Here is a 12,268-nt window from a genome sequence, read left to right on the forward strand (position 1 = left end):
CCAGAAGCCCGTGGCCAGAAGGGGAACACTGGTGCATCTCAGGAGTGGTCGAAGCTTGTCCGCCCCCGGTCAGGCAGGCCCTGGTAATCCCGTAGCGGGGCTCTGTGGATGCTCCCTGTCCTTGGTACAGAGGACAGTGCTCTGGGCGTTTCGGATGGCTCTTTTTCCCTCCTGCTGCCGGAAACATGAGAGGATCTTTCTGCTATTTACTGAGAGAACTTGGTCAGGCTCCTAGAGGTGAAATTCACAGAAGCGCGGACTCCTTCACTGGGTCTCCCTGAGGTTTTTGCCTCTTACACGTGTCCACCCTTACAGAGATCCCAGGGCAGGTTTCTTGCTCCAGCCTCTGCTCTGGGAAGCTGGGACTCCCTGCAGCCTGTCACTCTCCCACCACAGGGCCACGGTCTACCCTGCTTCCTCCCTTATGATCTAAGAAGAGCTATTCATTTCTCAGATGGTCCAGCATTTTACCTGATGTTAGGGTGGAGTGGTGACCTCTGTGCTTCTTACATGCAGAACAGGAAACCAGAAGTCACAAAATTCAAAGTATGGCAATAAACACTGAGTATAATTTTTTGTAGTACTAATGAGAGCAAACTCCTTCAGGGCTAATGCTGTTTAACTGGGGTTAAAAGTCAGGGCTCCTTATGACCAGAATTCAACAAATATTCTGTGATGAGATTTTACATACTTCATTCTTGGAAACATATTTTCACACAGAAATTCAGACATCAGTTCACAAGCAAATGGTTTTATTTGAGTGCAGTCATCAGGAAGCACCTGTGGATTCTAGCAGGTTCTTCTCTGGGTCATGGGTCACTCTGCAGAATCAGTTCACTTTGCACTAAAGGTTAGAGAGAAGCTCAACTGCAGTTAAATGGGTTCTGAAATGTGGAAACTGCCTTTGCACTTGCTTCAAGGCCCCAAAACCCCCACTGGACCTATAGCTTAAGCTCAGAAAACCAACCTGAAGCAAGTCTTGCTTCTCCTACTTCTGCCAGCACGGGGTACCTGGAAAGCAGCTTGGCGTTACTTCTGATTCAAGACACGTTAGTGGTTGCTAAAATGACTTTATTGCATTTTAGGTTTTGCACAAGTACTGTTTTTCCTCATGATGTTAAGCTGAATTCATTAAGAAACATTGCCAGATCTTCAGCAAACGATAATTTCCAAAGCCATTCAGTGTCTGACATACTGGCTAAAGGTGCTTTTTATTTAGAAAAACTTCAATCTGCCCTTAGCTAAAGAATAAATAAATAAAAAGCACACAAAAAACCTTTACCACTGCTAAGCACTGAAATGCTGTATGGTAGGAAAATCAGGATGTTCAGCCTCTAATCCTGACAAAGATTCATACAACTAATGATGGTTACATTCGAAGAGCAAATGAGGTCTACTGCTGACCCTACTGTTTCAGTCACATCTGAAAGATTCAATTATTTTCTGCAAAGTACCTGCTGATGAGTAATACAACGAAACTGAAAACACCTCACATTTTCACGAGCTTGGTTTATTTGTCTCATTAAACATTTTCTGGATCCACACATATTTTCACTACCATTGGCTGTAACACATCTTTGTGGATTCCACTTCAGGCTGCACTGAATTAGATTTTATCACCTGCTTTGGAAATACTCTCACCTGGGGCTGTTCCGTGCAGACTGCCTGAAGACGCCGACCCTCCCACCACTTCAAAGTCACTGATGAACAGCAACAGAGAACTAGTGACATCAGGAGCCAAGGAAAAGCCCCCAAAGTCATCTGCCTTGACTTTCATTTGACTAGTGCTGTTGCTTCCCAAAGACTCAGCTCACCGAGGAACTGGTCTCACTCGGAGGCTAATGGTCTTACACAAACTCATTTTCTCTGAACATATTGCTTCAGATGCTGCAATCAAATAAGACTTGATTAACTTATCATTACTAAATGGCTGCCTTGTTTGGCTAAAAATTAGCCAATGAGAAACTCACTTTGACTGTGGCTTTATATTCATCATACACTTGTGTGAAGAAATTCTGCTGTTGTGAACTGTTCTGTTTTGATTTTCAATTCTTTCAAAATGTTGCTTTCTTGTAAGTTGAGAATATTTTGTGAGTATTTAGTCTGGTCATATCAACACACATATTCTTTTATTTTAGTACAGCTATAGAGTCACTGCATAAGAAACACGTGCTTTGCCAGCTAATAATGGCAATTCAATAACAATCTACTCACTGTGGCCTAAAAGTGCAACATTTGTAGTCCATGCTTCTCTTTTCCCTTGTTTAACATTATGGGGCATCTACTGGCAATAAAAAAAGTCTCAACACACACGGCTCCTGAAATGCTGTCAACCCACTGCTGTGCTGCTGAGAGCCACAGTGCGCGTGTCCACGTGGCCGGCAGACACTCAGCGGCCGCCGTGGTGTCAGAATGACACGCGCGTGAGTTCTGCTCCAATGAAACTATTTATGGATGATGGAATTTCAACTAACAAAATTTCCGCATATCACAAATATTCCTCTGCTTTTGATTTTTTCTAACCACTTATGGTTGTAAGAACATTCTCGGCTCTCGAGCCAGACCTGGCCTGTAGTTTACTGACTCCTGCGCCAGCAGTGCCAACAGACAAGAGAAAAACGCAGGGAGGTAGATGCCCGGACCAAGCGGACCCACTCCAGAACTGAGCCAACAGCGTATTCATCCCTGTCCACAGAAGTATGTAAAAGGATGTTCACAGTATCCCCCTTTGGTTAAATGAAAGATGAGAAACATCTTAAATACCCGTCAGGAGGACTGGTAAGCGGGTGCACAGCCAGAGCACTCCCAGGTCTGGAGCAGAGCCCAGCGCTCTGACGAGCGTGACTACAGGCAAGCCCCGAGCGGCGCGCAGGAAGAGCGAGGGCAGCACGTTACTGAAAACTGATACTTGGACAAATTTATAGATAGGGAAGCTGCTTCTGGGGAGACAGGTCTTTTAAAATTATAAAAAGACAAAATAACAAACTAAAAAACCAATTCTCTACCAAAAAGTTCTCATCTACAAGAGAACAGAAACACAGAGGCAGCCAGCGGCCCACATCCAGGAGCAGCTGACTTCTAGTTCCTAGAATGCGAGAGAGGGCGGGAAGCGGAAGACAGTGCCCAGAGGCACCGACAGGCCGCCCCCCAGGGAACTTCATGTGAGCACTGGGAAGAGGTCCCCACCGGAGGAACTGGGTCAGGACTGTTGGCGTAGCAAAGAAAACCAAAGGAAGCACACACACTTGGTATCAAGGAAACTGTCAAGTTGCTAAGGGTTCCAAAACTACAGAGATCTTTGAAGAGCAACAAAAACTGAACGTTTGAGAGACAGAAGAGTGAGCCCTTGCCAGACAGACAAGGCCCTGGCTGGAGGCAGGCCCTGGGTGGCCCCGGGGCTGGGAGCATGAGCCTGGAAAACCTTGGGGTCTGTCCGCCACTTCCACATTCAGGTGGAGTTCCACATTCGGCAGGCTCCCACCTGCGCCGTTCTGCGCCATTCTGCGCACCAAGTGAGGGTGTGTGAGCACCCCAGGTGCACAGCACAGGAAGCCAGTAGGGTCTTTTACATGCACCATCTTCTTCATAAGCAAAAGCTCCATTAAAACGTGTCACGGAGCACCCAACATACTGACCATGGCTTTGAGATGCCACATCAAGTCTAGGGAAACCTGGGCTCCACAGGCTGGGACTGCGTGGTGGCAGGCAGTCAGCAAGATGAGCCCAGACCCCACCCATGCCAGGGGTAGGGCCTCCTCAGACTCATGAGGGACCTGGGAGCCAACCTGGCCAGAGAGGGGACAGGGCTTCAAAAAGAACAGCGGCCACAGTGAACTGAGGAGATGCGAAGGTGTTCGAATCCACTGACACAGCTGGAGCAGCAGTGAACAACCACCGCCCTCTGCGTGAGCCTCTTCTGACAGGGACTGAGCATCGGGGTGACTAAGAAGGGAGGCGCACGTGGGGCACTCTCCAGTGGGGAGGCGGGTGCACGGGGGCCCCCGGTGGGGAGGTGCGTGTGCAGGGCACCCTCCGCCCATAAGCGGAGCCATGGTTGGCTCTGCTGCCCATGGTCCCCCAACAGCCTCGGGTGCGCGGGCACATGCAGCAGGCTGCCACACCCGTCCTGGAAGGAGCCAGCTGAAGACACCAGCTCCCAGGAATGGGTGTCCCCTGCCAGCCCAGACTTGGAGACAAGGGTCCGAGTGGGCAGAACTGTCTGCCTGAGGAAGACCAGACCTGGATCTGGACTGAAACAGGTGGTCACGTCAGCACCCCTGGGTACCGACCCTGAAGAACCAGTACTCTGCTTAGATTTACAGGGTGCTGTGGTCACTCACGTGCTTCACAAACCAACCTTCTGGGGACATAAATGGCGATGTTTACAGATGAAATAAGGAGCAGCAGGGTTAAGTGCTCACCACCAGTGACAAGGGCCAGACTGGGTAGAAAATGCATAGGGTGTTTATGAGGTTCTGCCTACTTCTGTATGTTTAAAATACTCTATAATAATTTTTTAAGGTATCAATATTTTATTTTGATGACTTTTCAGATATCAAAATATGATTGTGTCCATCTCTACATACTCAGGAAATTCAAGTTCTTGCAAGAATGAATTTTGTGAACAGTGAAAGACGACTACGACAGCATCACCACCCAAACTACACCGTGAGGCCAGGTAAGACCCCCGGACCTGGCATGGAGGCTGTCATTTTAAATCTCAGCCTTCATCTGAAATATCACAGTGAGAAAATATAGCCCAAACGAATTCTCAACATTTCTTACCCTTGAAGGAGATCCAGTGGTGCGGGCGTGCCAGCCCACCGCCCAGTCAGGGATGGCATCAGGGACAGCGTCCCTCCCCAGCCCTCCCACAGGAAGGGCTGAACTAGGAAGGCTCAGCGTTCAGAACCGCGGAAACACGCTATAAAGAGCAGCCACTTCCACTTTCAGGATATGTGTACCACTTCTTTCTATTCTCAGTGAGACGGACCAAACAGTCAACCTGCAGACGGCCAGCTGCCGGCCTCACCCCCTTGCATGCATGAGGGGGGGGGTGTGCCTCATTCCCTGCTGCGCCCTCACCCCCAGTGCAAGGGCTGGCACACATGGCACACACCCAGCACTTCCCAAATGTGGGGCCAGCACACAGGGTGCTAGCTAACTTGAGCAGGGGCACCCAGGTGGTAGCCCCAGAGAAAGGAGGCTCCTCAGCAGGACCAGGCCCTGCAGGAAATGTCGGTGCCACACGCTCAGGGGTTGTGGGGCAACACGCTGACACTCACCTTCCTGGAGGCCCGGAACCAGCTTGTACACAATGTCCTGCATGGTTCTGTCATGCCTGTCAAAGAGCAGACAGGGGGTTAGCTGAAATTTCCATTCAACAATGCCCGACCCACAGCCACGGATTTGTGTTTTGGTTGCATTTTGCTTCCGGTTTGCACTTTAAAAAACATCTGTTCTAGCAAAAAACATCTGCTCGTTATACACAACCCAAATCAATGCATCCTTCCATTTAGCATTAGCTGTGTGAGCACTCCAGATGGGCAACACAGGCCAGGCCCTGCCCTACCCATGGGAACCCAGCCGGCACCCCCCAACGGGACCCAGCTCCACCCTGCCCCCCATGGGGCGCTTTCTGAGGTCTCCCACTGGACAGGAGGCTTTTCTTTAATGCTTCCAAATAATGCAGAGATAAGCCTCAGACCAGGCCTGGCCTGTGGCTCATGGTCAGTGGTTCTCTGCCGAGTGGTTCGAGCACAGTATTCCAGTGTGGTTCTTACTCCAGGCTGCTATTTCTAAACATAAATTGCAATTACATTTAGGGAACTGTTTTTTGGGGGTGCTAAGAAATGTTACAGAGTTTCTTAGTTTTCAAATATCATCCTTTATAAAGAAAACCCTTACGTGCCCAAATAATACCAATGAACACATGATCGTGTGTCACAAAATGTATGGAAATTCAGCCGTCAGAGCTCATCCAGGGCACACTCAAGGGCCACATTTAGGGCCCACCGTGATGTACAACCTGGCCCTGTGGAGACCACCACCTGCCATTCCGGGGACTCCTAAGTTCTAACCGAAGCCAGGCGCTCAGCTTCCCGTGACAACCCAGCCGGGTGTGGCGCAAGTGCTCCACCTCCCTGGCCGGGACCGGCTGACACACGCGTCCCTGGGCACCATGCTCCTTTATGTGCACCTCTGCCCAGAAGCATTTAAAACGCAGCTGGCTCTCAGGACATGTGCTGCTGGTACTTCCTGCGGGTCCCTCCCGCTTGTTATACAGTGTGCTGACCCACAAGGAGGGGACACGGGGCTGAGCTCTGCCAAGAGCGCCACACCTGGGACCCGCCTGCCCGGGCAGGGTCCTGTGCAGCCGGTGTGCAGGCGTGGGGACCCGTCAGGAGGGCGGGGCCATGGGAGCCTTCCTCCGGAATCCAGCCAGACACAGGTGCTTGGGGGCAGCCCCTGACGTGAGGGCAGTTTCCCTGTGGTGCCACGCTTACCCTCCGCCTTAGAGGAAACACACCCCCTCCCACCCTTTGCTCATTCTGGGGCCTCCAGGCCCACGTGACAAAGGCTCTTGGCCCTAAGGCCTGCCAGCCCACCAGACCCTGGGAGCTCGGCCTCAGCATCTGTGTGTGGCCAGCCTGTGGCACTGCCCACCTCCTGTCCTGAACTGCAGCTGGGCCTCCCAGGTGACCCAGTGGGCCCGTCGCCCCCTGCCCGAGGCTGGAGGCCTTCCCCCCGAGGCAACTTCGTGGTCTGGAGGTGGCAGATTAGAGCAGGAAGCCAGGCAGGTGCGGCCGGTAAAGCTGCGCCAGGACAAGGCTCTGAGGCAATGGCAGAGCTGGCATCAGGGCAGGCAGGCGAGGGAAGCACCCGGACCAGTGTGGGTCTCAGTGGGGCTCCAGAAGTGAGGAGTGAGGACAGAATTACGGAGATTAGGGAAGAGGCAGGTGCTCCTGACACCAGGCAATAGGGCAGGACACCCTCCCCAAGTCACCATGCAACAAATCAAACACCTGGCAATGCCAAGGGAAGGCAAGGGCAGCCAGGAGGGCATGGGAAGGCACACTCCATGCGGCAGGGGCTGAGGGGCACGCGGTGCCGCCTGGGGAGCCATCACACACCCTGAGCCTGCAGGACATCACCTGGAAGTCCACCCACCACACGGTGGTGCCTGTGCCCAGGACATATGGGCTGTGGCCAAGAACACAGCAGGCTGCCTGCAAGCACCTGGACAGCAGGTGGGCCCACATTCCAGACAGGTGGGGGCTCTGACCAGGCCTCTACCCTGTGGCTAGAAGTGGCTCCTTTGCAGTGCTATGCGTTTGTAGCTGCTTCTGTGCGTGTGACCTATGACCTACTTCACAACTTCGGAGAGGAGCATGTGTCCCCCAGACTTGTCTCTGGACTACCTCTGCTCGTGCAGTGTGAGGAGCGCTGTGCTTCACTGCACAGCTCTCAACAGGCAGGTCACTTAAAGTCCCCCCTACAAGCAAGAGGCCAGTACCTCCTGCTCCCCTCGGCCCAACCCCCAAATCAGGGGGGTGCCCACCCAACGCCTCCCTGAGAGCTGAGGAGGGGCCCAGGGCAGGGTTTGGCATTCAGGCTGCACAGGGGCAGCAGGCCCACATCTGCGGCAGGAAGTCCCGGTCTGCTGTCTGCTCCAGGGTGCACCTCAGCCAACTTGGGGCAAAGCCGGTGAGCCAGCTCCGTCCTGAGGTCTCTCAGGTGATTCCATTTGAGCAGACGCTGCTGGACACTGGTGGGAACAGCCCGGACATGCCGTGGGCAGCCGTGGCCGGCGGGGCTGAGGGCACACTTGGCCGCTGCGAGCGGTCACAGGCGCCCACCAGTAGGGGGTCGCGGGCTCCGGCTGTGGGCACCAGGCCTGTGCGCTTACCCGATGTACTGCAGCGGGTGGCTCTGGTGGATGACGATCCTACACGTCGGGCAGGTGTTGTTCTCCTCCAGATACTTGACCAGGCAGCTCCGGCAGACTGTTTGCAGAAGCACATTCTCATCAGAAAGCTCACCCAGCACCGTGCTGCCAGCCCCACGTCAGGACCTGGCGCGTGCTAGGCCGCGCGGCTGCCTCGGGGAGCCCCTGCCTCACCACCTGGCTCGCAGCGCTGGGCTCAGGGACAGGGGGAGCAGAGGTTAGCTTAAACGGGCAGCGCACAATGCCTGTCCGCCCAGCATTCTCACCCAGGGACCAACAGGTAACTTCTTTTTTTTTTTCCTTTTTTAAAAAATTTATTTATTTTTATTAAGGTATTATTGATATACACTCTTATGAAGGTGTCACATGAAAAAACAATGTGGTTACTACCTTCACCCATATTATCGCGTCCCCCCCACGCCCACTGCAGTTAAGTTCTTATTACTTAGCCTGGAGATCATACAATTTTCTTAGTACAACAGCAGATAAAAGTGTGATGAAAGCAACATAAAATTATGCCCAATACCTAAAAATATGATTAACTTTAAAATTAAAATTCTATCAAAATTGGCAAATACTTAATTTTCCAAAGTGAAAAATCATGGCCAAAAGTCACTTGTACCACAGGTGACGTCCTTGGCACAGCTCCTGAGGCCTGGGCTCCTCAGCACGAGGGCCGCGCTCCGCAGGCCGACCACGCGGGCGCACAGCCTCATGCTAAGCGCACAGCCGCGGAGCCCCAGGGTCACACTGGCACCCGCAGTCGACACGGTGCTTAAAGAAGACAAAAGTCCAGGTTCAGCACGAGCTGGGAGCCATCTAAAGATGAGGAGCAGAGCCACTAGATTCCTTTGGGTAAGAAGCTTAAGGAATTCATCTGGAAATTTAAAAAATACGCATTTCTGCCCACAAGACACGATCATTCTCTCATACACCATCCCTGCTCTGGCCAGGATGCAGAATTCCCTGAAGTTCAGTGCCCTTTACTCAGCTTCCTTAAATGGTCTTCACTGAAATCACCCCTGGTATTTTTAATTTGAATAATTTTTCTGATTTATCCTCAAGATCTTTATTCTTGCTCCTGTGTCCCACTTCATGCTGGAGCTAAAAGCTCCTGATTTTTAAAAAAAGGCCCAAGTACCAAGAGCATAAGGCTAAACGCTGTCAAAGGCCACGTTCCAGAACATTCTGAGCACACATATGCAGACACTCAATCAGATCCCCCCCAACAGCCGTCAAAGGCCATGCTCCAGAATATCCTGCACGTGTACGTACACGTGTGCAGACACTCGGTCACCGTGGTCGCGTCGATGAGATACCCACTGCACAGGCGGCAGGTGATGTGGGCGTTTATGTCCCAGAGTTTGATCTTTCTCGTCAACATCTTTGGCTTCTGCAAGAGAAAAGCCCACACTGATTAACAGCCAGAACACTGTGACCGCTCCACCCCAGTCTAAGCCCACCGGGACCCACACCACAACAGACAGTCCTGAGGACGGGCCTGCTCCTGGCACTTGGGCCCCCCACGCCGCTTCCAAGTGCCCGTGCAGTCCCTCGGTCCAGGCTCCCCGCCTTCTGCTCTCGGGATTGAGCACAGGCCAGCTGGAGGGGAGGCCAGGAGCAGGCAGGCCTAGCCCAGACCGGGGCACAGGGCCTGGGGCCGTGCTGGGTCCCGGGTGGGAGGCCAAGGGATCTCTGCCAGGGCTCCTGACCCCTCTGTGAGCATGATGGCCAAATGACTGCAGGGGGGGCCCCAGGGCCCTGAAGCCCTGCATGATGCCCGGGAGGCGGCACTGGGCAAACCTGAATGCGAAGTACAGTCCCTGATGAGGCTGTGTGGGCAGACAGATGGTGCAGGACATGGAAGCTGCAACGCCTGAAACGTGCCTCCCAGCATGTCCTTCGGACACTAGAAAAGGTTGGGATACCAACGTGCTGGGGAGGCCCAGGGATGCGGGCAAGGGGGGCCACCAGCCAGGTGTGCCCGAGTTGTTCTTGAAGTGTATCTCAATAACTGGACAGTGCCACAGATGTTCACTGCAATTGCTTAAAATGGCAAAACTCAGAAAACCACCGAAGAATTGGCTACAAAACCTATTTTATTTAGCCAAAAGGGACTCCAGGCCCTCCTCCCTGCTCCCTTCTACCCTGTCCAAGGAAAAAACAACCAGCCCCCCAGAACCCCGCCCTGGCCCAGACCTGGGGCACACAGAAGCTCCTTCCTGCCATGGGGCGCAACTGAGGCTGCATGACCCCGGACATCAGCACACGGCACAAAATGGCAGCCGCCCATGCCCAGCGGTCCCTGCAGCTGTGCACTGCCCGCCCCGTGGCATGCCCTCCGGGAGCTGCTGCAACTTGCACAGTCGCTCTGACCAGACCACAGGCTCCCTGAGGGCAGGTTCTGTCTCGTGTCCCCTGAGCCGGAGTACCAGCCCTGAAGCTACCCGCGCCCTGCCCCCGACCTGTACAACACCTCCCGTGGCAAAAAGGTGGGAGGCGGTCCCAGACTACCTGGGTGGACCCCATGTCCCAGGGGGAGGTGAGGAGTCGGAGCCACATGCTGGGAGCCACATGCTGGCAGACGCTGCATGGCCGGCCTGAGGGTAGGGCTGTGAGCCGAGGGTGAGGGCACCCCCAACCAGCTGGAAGAGACAGAGCGCGTGCTGTCCCGGGGCCCAGGAGCCTAACCCTGCCATGCCTGGAGAGTCCCTGCCACACCCTGATGCCAGCCCTGTGAGGCCCATTTTGGACCTCTGACCTTTCAAGATCAGATGATACACCCGTGGGGCTTTAGCCACCAAGGTGGTCGTAATTCGTGGCAGCAGGAAGAAGCTGATACCAGCGCCCTCCACAGAGGACTCCAGGGAGTGCTGAGTGTTCAAAATAAGCCCTAACAGCGTTCTGCACCAGGTCAGAAACAGGTGCTCAGACGCCAGGGACAAAGGCCGCCAGGGGCAGAGGGCATCCCCGAGGGCAAAGATGCTGGCAGAGCAGGCCAGCCGACCAAGCCAGCCTCACAGGAGGGCACAGCTCAGAGGGCTCACGGGCCGCAGGCCAAGACGCTCCTCAGCGCCGCTTGGATAGAGAGGAAAAGGAAGCCTAACTGCTCACACCATCTCCCTTTGGCTCGTCTGAGGGGCGGAACGCTGGCTGAGCACACGGCCGGGCAGAATGGCCCGGAAGGAGAGAGGGGCAAACCGGAGGACACCTGGCCGCCAACACGTGATAAACAGAGTTGTAATGGCTCCTAGACAGAGTTGCTGTTTGGATTGCTTTATTATTTTCTATTAAAGGGCCATCAGAATCCATCAACTATCAGAGCGAATTACCACATCCTACAAGGGTGCCGGACCAAACCCACGGAAAGTACTGTGCTCCCCTCAATAGCAGATGTGCCTAAAATTTTCAGTAAACAAGAGTGGACCTGGTTGCTCACCCAAATAGCAGGCCTAAGCTGACACGTGGAGCCCACGAGGGACGCCCCATCCCACCGCCCCTGCAGCCAGGCATGTGTGTAGGCCGGGCTCCCTGCGAGGCCAGCAAACCAGCAGGGATTAAACACACCAGGCTGCATGGTGTGACAGGTCCAACAGGTCAACTGACGGGTTACCCTAATTCCACAGGAAACGACCTCACTCGGCACAGCCATCCCAGCTTTGAGCCAGCATGGGCCTACACATCGTTCCCCCAGGTACCTGTGCTGAGCCCAAGTCAGGTACCTCTGACCTGGGCACTGGGTTGGTGCAGAGGGCCCGACAGGAAATAAAAGGACAGAAAGACATCCGGGAGAGAAACCCAAGATCAGGCACAGCACCACACACATGCCCACATCAGCGGTTCGCAGACCAGCCTGGGGTGCTGTAGATATTCTTACATGCAGAAAATGCCTTTCCAACCCCCAGGTCATTGTGCTGCAATCTAACCGAACACAAACTCCACGTTACTTCAGCATGGCAGAGAGCAGGGTTCATGGCCCCTCGGTGGGAGCAGGGCTGGGGTGACCTCCCATTCAGTGAGGAGAGGTAAACAGGCTCTGGTGTGCAGGGGCACAGGGGCATGGACTCACCCGTCCACTCCCCAGCTGTCCTCCAGGGGACCCGGAGTGGCTGCTACCTGGCAGCCCCATGGTCTCAGTGTGCCCACCACCACCACGAGGAGCAGTGTGCTGGGATGCATGGACCTAGCTAGGCTGGGAACCTAACAGCACCCATGTGCCCAAAGTGCTCAGGAGCAGAGGGGACCTGGCACCAGCTCAAAGGGACCCGCGGTCCACAACAGCAGCAGCACTGAGCCGCCCGCAATGGTCGGGTGCTCATG

General features: G+C 54.0%; 1 protein-coding gene across 6 annotated transcripts in view; it reads right to left on the reverse strand.

The window, feature by feature from the left end:
* The window catches only part of PCGF3 (polycomb group ring finger 3), a 63,979-nt gene that overhangs the window by 32,883 nt on the left and 18,828 nt on the right, over positions 1 to 12,268 (reverse strand). For 5 of the 6 annotated variants that reach the window (XR_005031954.2, XM_036921187.2, XM_036921188.2 and 2 more), the window contains exons 4-7: positions 9,224 to 9,341; positions 8,571 to 8,767; positions 7,910 to 8,006; positions 5,286 to 5,341 (exon numbers count right to left, since the gene is read on the reverse strand). Coding sequence is in view for 5 of the 6 variants with exons in the window: in XM_036921187.2 (XP_036777082.2) it covers positions 5,286 to 5,341; positions 7,910 to 8,006; positions 8,571 to 8,767; positions 9,224 to 9,341 (468 nt within the window). In the remaining variant the exon portion in view is untranslated. The remainder of the gene's footprint in view (positions 1 to 5,285; positions 5,342 to 7,909; positions 8,007 to 8,570; positions 8,768 to 9,223; positions 9,342 to 12,268) is intronic. The other variant, XM_036921192.2, reaches the window with a different exon arrangement.

Source organism: Manis pentadactyla, chromosome 5 (assembly GCF_030020395.1).
Source record: "Manis pentadactyla isolate mManPen7 chromosome 5, mManPen7.hap1, whole genome shotgun sequence".
Classification (NCBI taxonomy): Eukaryota; Metazoa; Chordata; class Mammalia; order Pholidota; family Manidae; genus Manis; species Manis pentadactyla.